Raw genomic sequence first — 17,669 nt, 5'->3', positions numbered from 1 at the left:
GAAGAGTCAAAATGGATTTTGCTGTAGGATCAGTTATGTCGGTGTTCAAAATGGATTTGATGCCTGTTCGAAAGTTGTTTCAACGTTCGTAGAGCAAATTGTGCTTGCTTGGAAACTTTGATTTGAAATCAATTTGTATGAGCTGGTAACCATCTGGTCTTCGTAGCGTTGGGAAGGCATCAAGAATTTCTTCACACGATCGATTTTTATGCTTCGAAATTTCGAGTAGACGAAAAGCGCTTGTAGCAGCCCATTTTTCCTTCACGGTTGTCCACTCATCCTCATGATGACGAATCCAGGTTTTTACTTGCTCGTACTCTGAAACTGATAAAAATGTAATGAAATTCCAGCTAGGTCCTAATGAAGGTAATATCAACTGACTTTTATGATATTGTGAAATTGTCTACTGAAACATGACTAAAAAAAACAGGATAGCAAGCATATAGATATATAGGGGCGATTGAAATATGATATCCAAAAGATTTATTTTTTTAGCCCCCTGCCTTCCCCTTGTGTCTTGACTTTTTCACGTACCTATTACACGTTATATCACAAATTCCTTCCCCCTCCTCAATAGTGGATCATATTTGAATCACCCTTTATATATATATATATATATATATATATATATATTTTTTTTTTTTTTTTTTTTTTTCACCACATAGTTTGAGAAGATAATATTTAGTTTGTTTTTATAACGAATAGCATTTTAAACAAAAGAGAAAATCTTTGAACGGAAACGATCAATCAACTTAAGGACTTATTTTGAATTTTTTCGGTTTGAAAATTATTACTATAACTTACGTGCTGCTTCGGAAAGAAGGTCTTCTTCGTGAGGTTGTTCCGGGGTATGTTGATGAATTTTTTTTTCACTGTGGTTTTCGGGTTTATAATTGGAGTTCCTGTCGTGAAGGCAACCTCGTGCCAGCCTGCCCAATTTGATTTTTTTATTCCCTTTAATTTCCACAGATGGCTGATACCAGGTATACTGAGAAACGTGATAGAAAGTCAGATTTCAAGGAGTTTGTACTAGGGTTTGTATATTTTCAAGTCTCTTAAGATCTCACTTAAGATGGCAGGGGGCATTCAATAAGTACGTCATGCTCAAAGGGGGAAGGAGGATTAGAAATCTGAGACGAGAAAAGTATAAAGTACCGCGGATCCCCGATAATCTGACTGTTTTTAATATGAACACTTTTTAATTTAAACCCGTCTAAAAATGGTTCAAGCATTTATTATCTCATGGAACGGAGTTAAGCAAAATGGAACATTGTTAAACGAAACATAGAATAAAAACACCGGAGGCGAACCAACCCCAGGCTGAAAGCCTCCGTAATAAAACAAACCTAGCCTAACCTAGAATAAAAACAAAACTGCAAACATGACTACCAGAAACATGATTTTCTTATGATCATAGGGTTACTAGAAGTTCAAATTAAGAATGAACCCCGTTAATATGAATGAATTGTAGTTCAGATTAGCGGGGTTCCTCTGTATAGGCAAAATATGGCAAAAGAGGTTGGGTAATTTTCTATCATGTTCACACGACGTACTAAATGAATACTCCCAGAGCAGGTTTTAGTAATTCAAAACTTACCTCTGACTCTGAAGGAAACAGTTGTTTGAGCTCTGCTGCTCTAAGATTCAATTCGTTCCGAGTGAGTTTTCCGAAAACGTCTTTAAACTCGTCAACGACAATATGCGTTATTGCTTTTCTTTGAATTTTTGTCAACACGTGCCTATTCTGGTAGCTTTCTATAATCAACCTTCCTTTCGTCGATGATTGTATCAGAAATTTAGCAGTACAATCTTCACGTTTGATTTTTGCCAACCAACTTTCTGTTTTGTGCGAATTTTCGATAGCTGACAGCGGTGCTGATACTGCAGGAAGACCCTGTGGATAGTGTTTGATTGTTATTTTATACAGATTTATTTTTAAGGTTTACCGTGGATCCCCGGTGATCTAACCGTTTTTAAACTGAACACTTTTTAGTTTAAACCCCACTAATATGCACGCCGTGCAAACTAAAAATTGCTCAAAAGTAATATAGCACATGGAATGGATAAAAGCGAAATGGAACGCAGCGAACGTTAAAGCGCAGAAACTGAGGAGTAGCAATTTCATGTTTGTGTGTTTTATGGAAGCTAACATTTGTGCTTTTGAAGTTTCACGCCAAGGCTTCCTCAGAGTGTCACCTTAATAGGATCAGGTTTAAGATCATAAGATCGCTGAAAAACTAAATTCTTTGCTTACCTGTGCTTGTCTCCAATTATTGAGTCCAATCATAAGCTTTGTCCGTTCAGCTAGATGGGGAGGACCAATCAAGTCTTCGATCTCTCGTCTCTCGATTCCCTTCAGCAGCTCCACGGTGTATCCGTTTTCTGGAATTGTGGAAAATATTAATGACAATGCTATGTTCAAACTGGAAACATATAACATGTTATAAGGCGTGTCATGGTGACATTTTTCTAGTCAATGATTATTATAAAATGTTGTTAGAACTCTGTAGTCTGAACAAGACATAATGCCTTGTTCAGACAGCAGAGTTATAACTTGTTTCTATAACTATCAACAAGAAAAATTTCATCTAGATAGCTTTAAAACATGTTTTACCTCTCCAGAACGTTGCGTAAGACTAATAAACTACAACAATAAAAAATAAGAGTACCCAAGAACGAGGAAATACTATGATCTGACAATCCAAATGTAAGCAGCAGATCAACAACTTCTGCGTTTTCACCTTCGAGCGTTTCATAAGTGACTTCCTCGACTTCGTCTTTGAAATCCATCTGCGATATTGTTACGAATTCAGAAAAGTTAATTAACAAAAAAGCAGGAGTAAAACGTTTCTAAAACATAATTCCCAGTAACCGCTCACCGCACAGCATTGGCAACACGATATAGGAATGCATGAATACATTGCTGGAACTAGGTGATAAGATCAGTAAATCCTTCACAGGATCCTTGCTTAATCTACCCTAATGAAATTTTACATTAGCCTAACGGAAGGGAGTACTACAGTACCACATTTTTACCAGAAATTGATTTACCTGCCTTCTACAGCATAGGTTCTCCCTCGGGTTCTCCACTATCCAAGGGTGAACGATCATCTCTTGAAGTGTGCGGAAGCATATTGACTTGCTCGAATACCATCAAGGTGGATTCCGATCCGTATTAATGAAGCAATCGGTTACATGCGGTTTTCCCAGCCAGCGATCAATCGGTCATTGAAACGGATCTTTTGAAGGAATCCATCTTGATGGTAGTCGAGCAAGTTGATATTTTTCCACACACGGTAAAGGGTGATTTTTCACCCTTGGATAGCGAGAAAAAAAAGATCTGCATCTATGTTCCAGTTAGATTAAACCGGTGAAATGTCATTTTGTCTTATACCAGCCTCTTGTTACGTTTAGTGTAGAAAGAAAAAGGAAGATCCGGATCAGATTCAGAATCCAGAATCCATTTCGCATTTTCGTTTTTCTTTCGACGTTTTATCAAACTAGAACTATTTGTTTCTTACCGTGATGTGATTCCGGATCCTGAACTTCTAATTTACCACTAATACAGACCGTTTTTTGATCCGAAAAATATCTGGAGCGGCTGGAGTTAACGCACTTTTCTGCCGAATGTAAACAAGAGGAAGAAGGCAGGACACACTAAGAATCGTTTACTCGGATTTATGAGTTGGTTTACTTATTTTTGAGTTCGTAGAACTGAACCTCAAAAGTAGATCAAATTTGCTAAGAATTATTGGTAAAATTTATCTGAAAATGAGTAAAATTAATAAATAAAAAGTTAAAATTTATTTATATTTGTTAACGTGTAGTTCACTTATATTATGAGTTTGTGCAGTTTGTCCAACTATTGATAAACTTTACTCATATTTATGGTTGTAGTTCTTAGCGTGTAGCACAACAAATTACCGCGAGTACTCCTGACAAAAGTGTTGTTAAAAGTCAATACGTATATTTTTGATTCAAAAATATTATCCGTTGGAACGACAATAGATATTTTTGAATAAACAATCAAATATGATTGAACTATATATTGTTGAAGTAAACATGCTTTTTAATTTAATACAAACATATTTATTTTTGTTTTAAACATTTTTTCAATTTACTTTGAATAATTTATATGTTTAGAGAACAAACATTTATATTTTTGATTTAAATGCACAAAATTTGGTTCCGTGTATGATTATCTTAAATAAATGAAAGTGAATTTGGATGGATGTTTTTGTATGACATACAATGATAGAAGAGCAACAGTTTGTATCGCTTAACTCGGTTTGTTTACATTTGTTATTATCGTTTCAGTAGAAAACCGGAAAATCCCACACGCGCCAATTGAATTTACTCTCGTTCTGTACGTTAAACATAACGTCGGACATAGTGCGCTGTATTCACACAATGATGCGCTATTCAGCGCACTATGTCCGACGTTATGATTAACGTACAGAACGAGGGTAAAATCGAATGTCGTGTGTGGGATTTTCCGATGTCCAACTTGAACGACAATACATTGGTCGATTTGAAAAGTGACGCGAGAAATCTCCTCGTGTAGAGATTAGTTTTTGTTCCTGTCAGCTGAGTTCTGTCACTTCTAGAACTGTCACGTTCACGAGCAATCGATTTTTCCTTTTTCACCCATCCTCTTGTTCTGTGCGTTCGCGGTCGCATGCATGTGTTTTTCGTGTCGCGAAGTGCGGTGAAAATCTCGAGATAAAAGTGTTTTTTTCCGTGGGAACCTCAATGTAAACCGAACGAAACCGGCTAGAATCTTTTCGGTGCCAGCAAAACACTGAATTTTTCTTGGAACTTCGCAACGGAAGTGTGCATTTTGAACTTTGAGTTTATAATTTCTGCTTTAAACTTTCCAACTACGCGGCGCAGCAAGCTCTGTGTGAATGGATTCCGATCCCGAGGTCGTGCTGGTGGATAAAGTGGACGAGGACGAAATTTCAACCGATAAGGACAGCGGAATGGAATCGGCTAGCAACAGCAAAGATGACACACCGGAACGCAAAACGGCTACGGTGAGAATCGTGAAAGCGTAAATTTAGGAGGGTTTTGTTCGACGTGAAGTTGAAAACATGATTAACCGATGAAGAACTGAATCGATCGATTCCAGTGTTGAGATTTTTTTTTACTAGACTGGTGCGTGATTATGCAATGGAATGAATGGGTCATTTTGTGTGTTTTCAGTTAGAGGAGTTGTTGCAGGAAGATGCGGAGGAGGAAACTGCTCCAGCTCCGAGTGCACCAGTTGCAGCACCAGAACCAGCCCCCGCCCCAGCCCCAACACCAGCAGCAGCAGCAGCACCAAAGCCCCAACCGGCAGCTAGTACAACCTCAAAGGCCACGGCACCAGCTGCTATCAAAAGCAAGGACGACGATTTCGATGACGTAAGTACTAACATCGTCTTTTTTTTATCTTTTGTCGCATTCGCTCGCATTGCTTTCTTTCGGGTATCGTCACGATGTTTGGGTGTGCTAATTTCTTGGGGTGTTTTCTTTTACCACACATCGACTGAACGATGACGAAATTAGGATTCAATTGTAATTTCTCTTGAAATATGTTTCCTAACGTTATATGGAAGTTGCAGAGAATATAAGACACTTATGCATCCACCGGCAGTGCATACAGTATTAGGAAAAACGTAACGAAAGGAGGAATTAATCCTGAATTTCCATCACCATAAGAGGTGGCGATATTTGAGCGTTTATCGATTCACTTGTTTGGAGATCAGCTTGCATGCAACTTGCACCACTAATTTTAATCATAGTAGTACGCCTGACAAAATGTTGCTACCCTGGCAAACTGAAATTTAAACAAACAACTCAAATTGTCTCCAAAAGCACTCTGAATTATAGTCGGCTATATAGCGACTTTACTCTGAATGTCCATTATGTGATGCAGTGTTTCTTAGAATAAATTCTAACATTCTCATATCTGTGGAATATGTGGAAACTTGTATGTAAATGTTGGTGCAAGGCAAGAAACTTTTATTTTTATAGTTGGTTGGAAATGCTAACATGAAGCTTTAGTGTGATAATTTATTAGCTAGAATGATCTTTAGAAAAGGGTAGGTGGATAGTTCCGTTAGAGTACGGCAGTATGAAAATTGAATAGAAGTTGAAAATGAGCGAAGGGCCATTAATGCGACAGTACAAAGTCAAACGCACACCTTTTGCCTAACCCAATAAATTATCACACTAAAGCTTCATGTTAGCATTTCCAACCAACTCTGAAAATCGCAAACTTCGCGTATGAAGTGACATAAAAACACTTTGAATGTTTTATTTTTATAATTTTATCGTGTATTCCAGCATCTACTTTCTTCAGAGAAGTTATTCTATACTGCCTATAATCGCATATCAGGCCCTTATTACGGGTGTCACTTCACGGTGAAAACGAAGTGAAGTGACCAGTTGTCACTCACGGTGAAGTGGTTGCCGTGTAAATCAAATGGGAATCACTTCACCGTGAAGTGACAACGGTAATAAGGGGAGGCCCTTATGGTCCGATATGGATTTTCGTTATTTTTAATATAATAACGGAAAACAAATCAAGGAAAAAAGTTATCTGTCTTATAACGAATATACGTTGTATACGAGTACCCCGAATACAACGTATGTCTCGTCTAATTTTGCATAGCATTTGCAATGTAAAATTAGGCGAATTATTATACGTTGTATTCGGGGTACTCGTATACAACGTATATTCGTTATAAGTCAGGTAACACAGTAGTGATTGCAATCAAGCACGTGAATGGTTAATTACGGTCAATAAGTTTGTTAAATTTTCAATAGTTTACCAATGATCAACTGCCCTCCCCGTGGCTAGTTTTTTAACCTGGACGTTGGTGGGTGGGCCTAATCTTATGCTTCATAGTGGAGCGTTGGAGACGGTTGGTTTAGGTCCGGCATCGTTGGCTCATGCCGTGACAGAATAGCGTCATGAGCATGCGATGAGGATTACTGAGCTTCCCCTCTCTGATGAACCATTGCATAAGAGAACCAAAGTTCTAGCCTGAAGTGATAGTATCACACTTGTTACTCCTTTATTTGAAAGCCGCGTTGTAGTACGCTTACGTATAGGCACTGACGTTGGGTGCTATACTGGCGGGTTTTGCCGAAAATCACTCTTATTTTATTTATTTTTACGCAGATAGATTTATTTGGGTTTGCAAGGGAATTATACTATTGAAATATTTCAGAAAGTGCCCATTGGTGCTCCTTCTATTTGCGTGACAAGCTTTCATTGTTGTTTTCATTGAAGTATTACTCAGGAAACAATGTTCAACATCATTTTTGTACATGGTATTGCAACTAATCTTATATGTGCTTCATTTTGATTTGGGATAAGTGTTTGAACTATGGCTCGGGATTTCCACTGTGGCGTGCTTCTATTGTGACATATCCATACGTATTTTTGTGGTGCGACATAGTGGAAACGTGTGAGCGTAGTTGAAGCATTTACCCTATGTAATTTAAAAATCAGCTAGAAAACTAACTTCAAAGTGAAGCATTTTAGTCACTTAAAGGTGTCACCTGGGACGAACTAATATATATTAAATATAGGTCAAAGTCAAAAACAACTTGAAACACGTTAAATGTTGGATTACATTCACAAGTGCAGGTATTTAATAAAGCATGGTAGGTAGATTAGAGATTTCAATTATTTATTAAATTAGGCTAATGAGATATCATAATCATCAAACGAACTTAAATAAGAAAATTTAGACAGCCTAGTAGCATTAAGTGGATTAACAGAAGAGTTAGCAACTGGCAACTAGCCTTTTCATGTATTGTTTGTTTATTTTGATTATTGCTTTAAAATATCAATTTGGTATATATGTGAAAGGATGAATCAGTGGGAGATGAGTTTTCGGTTTCTTTACATTTAGCATCACTATGTGTCATTTCCTCAAAACCCCCCAATAACCGGCCTCTTCGATCCCTTCCTTTTCCCATGGTGTTCAAGTGGTCCGCATAGACTATTCAGCCATTACCCGTCCTTTATCCTCGGCTTTGGATTGACTTGCGCTCCCATTGCCCCACCAAACGCTGCAAAATGAAATAGTTTACCAATGGTCAACTGTTATAATATTTATACCAAATGAATCTTACATCAAATTTGAATCAAATTCTGTGATAAGCATTGAAATCCATACATCCGCCAAGCTATAAGCGCTTAAAATCTGACACTATTTCGTTGCAAATTTTTTTGATTTGTACACCGGAGAAAGTTTTCATATAGTTTCCATTGGGAATGCACATGATATTTTTCCAATAACAAAATTAATGATTTTTATCTGAAATTCACATAACATTCATATGATCACATGAATTCTATGTGATAAACCACATAAATTTCATTGTACACATAAGGTTCATGTGATTTTGTAGTGCGATTCCCAATTAATCATGTTTTGTTATTTTTGACATCATCCACATCCAGAGGGCCAGTCACTTCGAATGTATGGGAATGGTAGGAAACCATTTGGAAATGCATGAAAATTTTCAGTTTTTATTCATTATCATCTTTATGGGCAGTTTTAGGTGCACAAAAATTGCACGAGTACATTACTATGGTGATAAGGTAAACACTCGTTTATTTGTTTTCTTCTGTGAAAGCATGTGTAGTCACAAATCGTGGATTTTCTGATATTCTCCATGCTGCAAAAATGATTTTCCTACCACTGAAGGGGCGACATCTCTCGGATCTTCAGTATAGCTACTACTCAAATCATATAATTAATTATGAGATCACATGAAAGTTATGTGAAATTCTAATGGATATTTTCCATTGGAAATGTGATTTATTTTTTGAGTGTAGTATATTCCACGCAGACGTAGTCCAACGTCATAAAAAACCCCACTTTTTGAAATTTTGAGATAAATTTGACAGTGTGTAATAATTATATCGTAAACTCGCAAAGGCAGCTTTGGTCTTCTTGGTTCCGCCTTCGGGCGCTGCCAAGACCAGTCTTGTAAGCGGTCACCGTTGTCGCCACATTTTCTGTGATAATCGACTGTCTTTGCTTCCGACACTTGCAAAACAAGCTGTCAAATTACAGTACCAAACTAAAATGCCATATGACAGGCTCTGTCATACGACACTGTCGCCGAAGACCGTCGCGAATGTATGTATTTTGGTTTTCCTCATAATAAAAGCTGCTGACGTTGTGCTTGTGTGAATTCTGAAAATAGAATGCAACGATGTCCTAGTAATAACATTTATGATCAGAAATGGTTTAATTTACACCAAATTGAGGAATTAGAACGAAATAACACATGTCATATGATAGTTTTTTTTTGCTTTATTATAGACTTTCAGCCTTTAGCTGGTTCGTCTCTTTGAAGGATTAGGGCTCCTGAGGGGGTCCCGGAGAGAGCAAATAAATAAATTACATAGTTTAAGTATCACAGAGTTCTGTGTCGATTGTATTAACAATAAGGAAGGTGAACGAAATTCAAGAGCCACATGTGAAAAGGGCATACAAGCTTTTTGTAAACAAACCTTTGTAGACCCTTTTCTTGCCAACCGAGTGTCGCTCACGCAAACCAGCAATATCATCGGGAAGGGGAAAGTGTCCCCTACACGGTGATGTTAAAAGTTTCCGTTGGTGTCATATGGGTGACGAGAAAAGGGCATAAGAAGGTTTGTTTACAAAAAGCTTATATGCCCTTTTCACATGTTGTTCTGGAATTGTGGTTAATTTCCGAGAGAGAGAGAGAGAGAGAGAGAGAGAGAGTCAATGTCCGTAGCCTGCGGGGTTTTCATCGTTGTTCTTCCGTTTGACATATCATTTAGAGAGCTGGTGCTGGTGTTGTCCAAGTGCCGTCGTTCGTCCGTTGTCGTGTCATTGTTCGTATATTGATAATAGCCTGTGTCTTTAAGGAAGTCGAGAAGTGATCTTTCCCTGTCTGGGTCATTGGATAATGCGTCTCTGATGCTGAGACCGATACCGTATTGGTCTCGGAGGTTTTGATGTGCAGGGCAATTTATTATGAGATGCTCAACTGACATTTTGGATATGATAGTTATTTGACAGACAAACAGACGATGTTTTACAGTGAGAAATATGCAATGTGTTATGTCTGTTTGTCTGTGGTTATTTGATAACTTTCTTTTGCTCGAATGTTGTTCTACCGTTTGTGTTGTGTAAGGCTGTGCATCATTTGCCGAGTTAAATTTAACTCGTGGTTAAAAGTGACATTTCGAAAGTTATTTTCTATGTTCGAAAATCCCCGTGCTGTCGATCGACCGGTTTTCAACCCACGGTTGTCAAAATTTAACTTCTTGTCTGTCAGAAATAACCATGCTTGGATAGCAGCACAGAACAGAAGGGGATGTGCAAACAAATCGGTGAATCAAAAATGGTTCGTTTTTCTGCTCAACAAGCTATGTGTTGTGGTAGCGTTCCACACGGGCTTTCTATGTGCACTCACACTATCTTAGCATGCTGCCTATCTTAACTGCAGGCAGAAGATGCCTTCTACCCAGAGTTAATGTACACGTACATCCATCCCGCGTGATAGAGACGCGCTTTCTATAAGATCGTAGGTGCCTGGTACATTTCGAGACGTATTATTTTGCGTTTCTTTTTTGTTCCTACGTGCTTCATTCGTGTCACATGTGCTGTGTCTCATGAGCTAAGCTCGGCGAGCTCCAGGGAGATCGGCAGCGTACCTACGTCCTGCGTGCATGCTAAAAGTGGCTGGTTGGTGATAAAAAACAGCAGAGAACTGTTGTAGTCCTGTCACATTCTCGTGATGCTGGTACAACTGATTGATTTCAATCAGTTGGTATTCAGTTTTTGAGGGTTGAGAGATTGTGGTTTTATAGGAGTATTTCAAGTGGAAGATGAGTTAAACGATTACGAACCAATTACCGGCGGGGTTATTTCTTACCGATCCATGCGCATGGAATTTTCATGGTTCAAAATATTGATTTAGCTCCACCAAGTTCAAACGATTGATCATTCTCACAAAATTTGTTCTCATCAGGATGCGAACTCATATTGCACTTGGCCCTTTGAAGTTTATGTGGGAATTGAAAAATTGAACGCTAGGAAAATTAGTTATTTATTTATTAGGAAGATGATGTTCTTCTGACATGGTTCATTTACTACTCAGCAGACAACATTGGAATAATAAGACAAAAAATCGAGGCTATCATGTCATAAGAAAGAAAGAAGCAAGAAAGCTCTGCGGACCCGAAGGACTAAACAAATATTACAATGGAGATCTAAATCGATTTCCTATATTTTTTTTGTACTTGCAACGCATCGAATCTCCGAAAAACCCTTTCTGCCGAGGATGCTGATGTTCGTTTTTGCATGCTTTATCGGCCTCCTGAGGACACGTCCATTATCACCACCTCTTCATGCAGCACCTCTACCACTTCCTTTGTTGATTTGCTGGTGCTGTCTGACAATGCACCTACAGCCACTACACCAAGGTACGAACTGCTATCCGAGTTGCAAAGAATTTTGTAGTGCTTCAAGAAACTTCGTGGTACTTCAGAGAACTTTTTAAAAGTTCAGGAAAGTTTCTTGAAGTGCAGATTTTTCTTTAAAGTTCAGCTAACTTTGTAGAGTTTCATCGAACTGCTTCGATAACTCTTCTTCTACGTACCTGAAAAAGTTATAAGACACGATACTTCATACACCTAGTTGATTAGTAACACTTATGCTTCGTTTGACTCTAATGTTCCGTTAACTGTTTTCACAAGAATACTGTCTTGATTTTGAATGTTTCTTTGGTATTATTATCATATTTTGTTTTATGCATTAAGACTAACATATGTCAGATGAATCATTAGCTAAATTTAGTGAAATTATTTAAAGTTCTGAGATCATGGAAAATTTCAGAAAACTTCGTAGAATTGGGAACTTTATACAAGTTTAGGTATCTTCGTAGAAGTTTTTTTTGTTTAATGTCAGGGAACCTCTTTATTATTCAGGGACCTTTTTTTTATAACTTCAGAGCTTTGATGAACCCTCATGGACTTGAAATAGTTCAGAGAATTCCGTACAAATTCAGGAAAATTCGTGCCTCGAACTTTGCGGAAAATCAACGAGAAACGTAAACGTGAAGCAAGCTTTGATGAAGTTTTGTGGACTGCGTAATAATTCGAGGAACTGCGTATAACTTCATAGAAGTACAGGGCATTTTGAAAAAGTTCAGGGAATTCCGTAAAGATAGAAAACCTCAGGGATCTTCGTTTCAGTTTAGGGAACTTCATAGCAGTTTGTCAGAGATCTTAAAAATCTCAATAAAGTTGAAGGTTTTGGAACATCGTTTAATTTCAAGGTACTTCGAAATTTGAGTAAATTTTTTAAAAGTTAAGGAAATTTTGTAGATGTTCAGGAAACGTTGCATAAGTAACAGGATATTCTTTCAGATATGCTCCCTACCCGAGCAAAGCTAAAGATCAAATTGAAATCAAAATTTGCTGTTATGATGTAACTTATTTTTAATACTCCAGTTGATCTCATTTTGGTTGACTTAACGGTTAACACAGAAAAAATGAGAGCACAATGTTACACTGTTGAATCAAACGGAAAATTAATCCTGCTATCAATTAAATCAATTTGATTACTGATTTTACTTTCATGTTGTTTAACTGTATACGGGCCTGGTGTAAATGGTTAGCATCCATGCTTCTCACACTGAAAGACTTGAGCTCAAATCTCATCCCGGGCAAAACACTAACGACCTAAAATGTGTTATACAAAATAAATAAACAATAATGGTTAGTTCAACAACAGATGAACTTAAATTAAATTTTAAACAAGACGTTAACAGCAGAACTTCAAGTTAAGTTGTTTTTATTTAAAAAGTCTTGACTGTATAATGAAAGCACAATATGATATCAGACGTCTGTCGCGGAAATTGAAATCAAAATTAGTTTTCATTATGATGGGAACTGCAAACTTTAATATCGATTTGCTTTCATTTTGTTAACAGACTTTGCTCGGGTAGACAGTCAGGAAGTTTTAAAAGATCAGCATTTGCTGATGTTCTTCTGATCTGAATTAGTGAGTTGCTAAAAAAAGGATGACTTAAGAATGTGCTTAAGTTTTTGAATATCATAACTTTTCAAATGGATAGATCAACTTTCAACACGGTATTTTTCAAATTTAAACCATACACTCTGGCAACATGGTGATTTGATTGGTTGATCTGTTGCAGGTTGTAGCAATGGCTGTACCACTTTCTGGTTTGTTGTAGCTAGATGGTGGCGCTTGGTGGTCACTTTGTGGAATTGGTGCCGATACTCAGGTGCTTCCTTCTGACACTGTTGGTATACAAAGGCAAGGTCGCCCATTACCTAACCGAAAAGGTTATTTCTTCTTAGCGATAACGGACATCGACGCGAAAACGATGCCATCGAAACACGCAGAAGCCACCTAGATCGTACCGTGCCAACCAGAAAGCGATTTGAAGGAACGGAACAGAAGGTCGGTAGACTTGGTGATATTAAGAATTGGAATGGTAAATATATCACTGCACTGGTCTACACGCTCACCTGAGTTAAAGAAAACGATGCCCGCTCATGTCACTATTTTGCTGCAGCTATTTAGCATAGACCGCGCCATAACTCAGTGGTTACCGCTTCTGTTATAGAATTTATCTGAATGCTCGATCACATGAGGCACATTAAAAAAATCTGAACATTTTTAAAGTAATGGTAACAAAGTACAAGTGAAAGCGTAAAGGTAATACGCCAAGAAAAAAATGTTCTGCAAAAAATTCTTCCACCCATTGAATTATCATACCATTGCTGCATTCGTAGCATTTCGATATAATCTATCTACGTATTTTAAACATCCCATCTAACAATATATTGTGTTGCCGATGAATGGTTAAATTACGTTGAAAATGTGTGAACGTCTTGCAACGGGTAAATCCCCGTACTAAACAAATTTTTGTCCATTTTATATTTTGAAAATAACGTGTCAAAAGATGTTAGTCATGCAAGTGCAGTTAAGTGTTGAACCGGAAAAAAAATAAACAAAGAATATTCTAATTGACCGGCAAATTAATAGCTTTTGCTATTAGAGAATTTACAAGAATTTAAGCACTGCAAATATATGCTACCTTTCCTCTAAAATAGAAATGGTTTGTGCAAACGCAAATGAAATGTCGGTCAAAGCAACCAAGTTTCAACAGCCTGTATTTTGCTTACCTACACTTTCCAGAACTTCGAGCTCTACAGTTCTAGCATTAATCGTAGCACATGAGATGAGGCACATGAGATCAGCGCGAGCCTTTGTTTCTCGCTCGTATCTTATTCTCGCGTGTCTCTTTCTCGCTCGTCACATGTTGTTTTCGTTGCGACGGGAGACGGTTTGTTGAGAGTCTCGGCAGCACATTTTTGCACACACGAGGAAAATGTAACTCTAAGTTACCGCTAGGTTCGCTAGTGTTCGCAAATGACAAGTGGAGCCACTTTCTGATCCGAAGTTCCACTCCTGTGATAGCAGGGTTCATCGATAACTTTCCATCTGTCAAATTTTAACCAAAAGTTAAAATAATCCACCAAATTGTTCAGAGCCTATGAGAGACGACGGTAGAGCATGAGAGTACGAAAAGACGCACGACAACGAAGCGAGTGTAGTAAAAAACGTCAACCATTTCAACCCCTGTCCTAGACATTGGAAAGATTCAAATTGGCCAGCTACCGTAATGTTGGAACCGTGTTTTTAACAGCTACAAGTGCTATTTTCCCCAGAACACGACTGTTATACCAAATGACCGTTATGACAACGGCATAACGCGTTAGACCCATCAACATCCCTACAAGACCCCATTAACAGTACACACTCATATAAGGTTCCTAGGTTCAATTCTTTTTTTAACGGGTTTCTTTCCTTCCCATTTTTATTCCAGGAGCCGGACGAGACGTTGACCGAGCGCCTGTGGGGCCTCACCGAGATGTTCCCGGAGGGAGTGCGAACCGTTAGCGGTGCCGTGACGGACTTGTCCGTTGCCAGCGTCAAAACCCTGTACAAGTTCACCTGCAATGCGTCGTGGATCTTCTTCACCAGCTCGATGATCCTGTTCGCTCCGGTCGTGTTCGAGGTGGAACGGGCCCAGATGGAGGAGATGCAAAAGTCACAACAGAAGCAGGTCCTGCTGGGTCCCGGATCAGCCGTAGGAGGTGGCCCCGGTGGTATGCCAGCGATGCCTCCGATGGCGGCCCGATAATCTTCTCTCCCGATAAATTAAGCAGTGACGTAAACAAACAAACAACTACATCTAGACTTACAATATTGCAATTTGATGGTAGCCAGTAGAGGGAACCGAGTCAAACTAAGGTTGGAACATTGCTAGGAAATAGGGAGAGCTAGTAGAGTTGGATTGCCAATATTCTTGTGTAATGTGTAATTTCGAATAATCAGTCGTAGTCGGGCCACTTCAAGACTATATACAGCTAGGTTCAATAGGTTAGCTTCCGACCGATTTCACAAAGAACCTACCACACAATAATGCATTCATTTGAGCAGATTTGCTCTGCTGTTGCTCCGCGCGAGGTAACAAAGAAGTACGGGCCAATTTCCTGCCTCAGACGAACCGATCAAATGATAACATGTAATGGAAATTTTCTGATTGAATGTTGCTAAGCAGTAGTAGTATCCTAGAGGGTCAAATATAATACAGAATAGAAGATAAACTGTGAAAATGAGTTTTCGATGTTTAGAACGAAAGAAAAGTCCTGTGCTGAGTAGATTTTATTTTTTTTAATTTTACATGGGCAAGTTAAATTCAGTTTGTCATATAAAAAAACAGGTTAAAAACAAACTCCTTTCACGTCAGCCGATAGCTGCGGAAATTTTTGTAGTGCTGCATAATCGACAGCATAAATCCTTCGGTGCTGATAATCTCGATCGTTGAGTAACGTTCGCGAAACTTGGGCCACATATCCTTATCCCGATGATCGGACACGACGAACACTTTGTCTGCTCGCTTCGGTTGCTGCGAGGGGAACTTGATAACTCGACCGCCGGCACTGGTAACAATTACTGGAAAATGGAAAAGCTTAGCATCTTTCTGTGAAACGTAATCAAGGATGGGAAGAAGTGAAAATTACACTGCAGTTCCTCCGGTGGCGGCTTGGTGCTGGCTGTCACAATGACGGAATAATCCTGCAAGAACTTCGATTCCCTGGCCAAGGTGAGGGACTTTTTGAGATTGAATTTGAATCGCCGTTCCATTTCGTGGTCCTGCAGAATGTAGTCCCAGGGGTCGACAAAGTTCTGTTTGGCATCCGTTGCATCCAGGTATGACTGGCCGACGATTGGGATGCCCTTCGCTATGGCACATAGGAATTTGCACGTTCGGTAGACGCGATCGGACACTAGAACCGTCGCCAGCTCCGGAATGTCGACGATGAGGCCTCCTAAGGTTTGAAAAGAGGGGAAGGTGTTACGTTTTAGAGTAGGTAGCGTTCAAGCGTTCGATTTGGGTTTCATTCAAATGGATATGAATATCGCTGTTAAAATTAAAAGTCATCATACTTACCAAGAGAGCGAGCTGTTTCTCTTCGGAAATGTTTTACAAATTACCATAAATTTATTAAAATCATGGAATATTTTGGCGAAAGGGTAGGACGATGAGAACAAAAATTGCACTTTCCCCATAGTAATTCCCATATAAAATTTAAAGGGCCAGTGCAGTATGATTTCGCAACCAAATGACCTAAATTTTTATCAGGACCGGATTTAGAATCGATTGAGCTTGGTGGAGAAAAATCGATATTTTGAACTACCCTAGTGTACATGCTTATCACTTACTTTTTACGTGAAATGACCGTAGCATCAACGAACATGAAAACCACGTAAATTTTATTAAAATTTCATTTTACATTAACGTGAGGCTCGCGGAAATAATTGAAGGGGTTACGTGATTTTTCACGTAGCATTAACTTGATAATTTTAAAAGATGGATTTATCACCCATCCATAGCAACAATCAAATTAATTAAATATATTTAGTTCAACCAAAAAAGAAGCGTTTTGGTTTTAAAATTTCTCTCTCTGCATCATTTTATGTTTTTAAAATGGCCGCGACCTATTAATTCTGATTAAAATGAATGTCTTTTTCTTTAATGTCCTTTTTATTATTCGAGTGAAAAAAGATCCCTAGATTGCAGCCGTTCCGTAATCCAGCGGATCCACATTGTAACCGTCAAAATTAGGATTTGAATTTTGAATGTAGTTTGATGAAGACAGTTCGAAATGACACGAACAATTTGATAGAGCCGTCTAAAAGCGAATATCAACATTTCGAATGTAGGTAGGTAGTATGAGTGAAACAAGAGATTGAGCAATAATTATTATTCTAACGGGTCTCAATAGTAACTGTTTTGTTTACATTCAAATCGTACTCTAGAGCATAGAAGAAGTTCGCGATCGGAAGGAATAAAGCTTCAATTTTGAAATAGCAAAATTTTATGTGTTGATATTCATGTACATTTTATAGTTCTTCGAGCCGGATACAACGTCGAGAAAGTGACTAAAGTGTAGAAAACAAAGAAAGAATCCGGTGTGAAAGTTCTGAGGAACGAAACAGTGGAATAAAGTGCCAGTACCTACATCGGAACACTAAAGAGTGGTGAAATTCCGCAACAATAAAAGCCTATATGATTGTGAA

The 17,669-nt window shown here is 38.4% G+C and overlaps 2 protein-coding genes across 2 annotated transcripts in view; one reads left to right on the top strand and one right to left on the bottom strand.

Moving 5' to 3' along the window:
* The first annotated feature begins 4,638 nt into the window (after positions 1 to 4,638).
* On the top strand, positions 4,639 to 15,250 carry mge (translocase of outer mitochondrial membrane 22 homolog mge). The gene is made up of 3 exons (XM_065231918.1): positions 4,639 to 5,036; positions 5,206 to 5,406; positions 14,908 to 15,250. The coding sequence occupies exons 1-3, from the start codon at positions 4,908 to 4,910 to the stop codon at positions 15,223 to 15,225; spliced, it is 648 nt and encodes a 215-aa protein (XP_065087990.1). The 5' UTR covers positions 4,639 to 4,907; the 3' UTR covers positions 15,226 to 15,250.
* A 21-nt stretch (positions 15,251 to 15,271) lies between these two features.
* The window catches only part of LOC135709435 (mediator of DNA damage checkpoint protein 1-like), a 53,540-nt gene continuing 51,142 nt past the window's right edge, over positions 15,272 to 17,669 (bottom strand). Inside the window, exons 6-7 of the mRNA XM_065231758.1 lie at positions 16,109 to 16,417; positions 15,272 to 16,040 (exon numbers count right to left, since the gene is read on the bottom strand). Of these exons, the coding sequence (XP_065087830.1) occupies positions 15,826 to 16,040; positions 16,109 to 16,417 (524 nt within the window). The 3' untranslated portion in view covers positions 15,272 to 15,825. The remainder of the gene's footprint in view (positions 16,041 to 16,108; positions 16,418 to 17,669) is intronic.

Source organism: Ochlerotatus camptorhynchus, unplaced genomic scaffold (assembly GCF_037179485.1).
Source record: "Ochlerotatus camptorhynchus isolate MF236.1 unplaced genomic scaffold, CSIRO-AGI_Acam_v1.1 ptg000361l, whole genome shotgun sequence".
Classification (NCBI taxonomy): Eukaryota; Metazoa; Arthropoda; class Insecta; order Diptera; family Culicidae; genus Ochlerotatus; species Ochlerotatus camptorhynchus.
The sequence above is the reverse complement of the archived record's forward strand: the minus strand, read 5'-3'. Positions and strand labels throughout refer to the sequence as shown.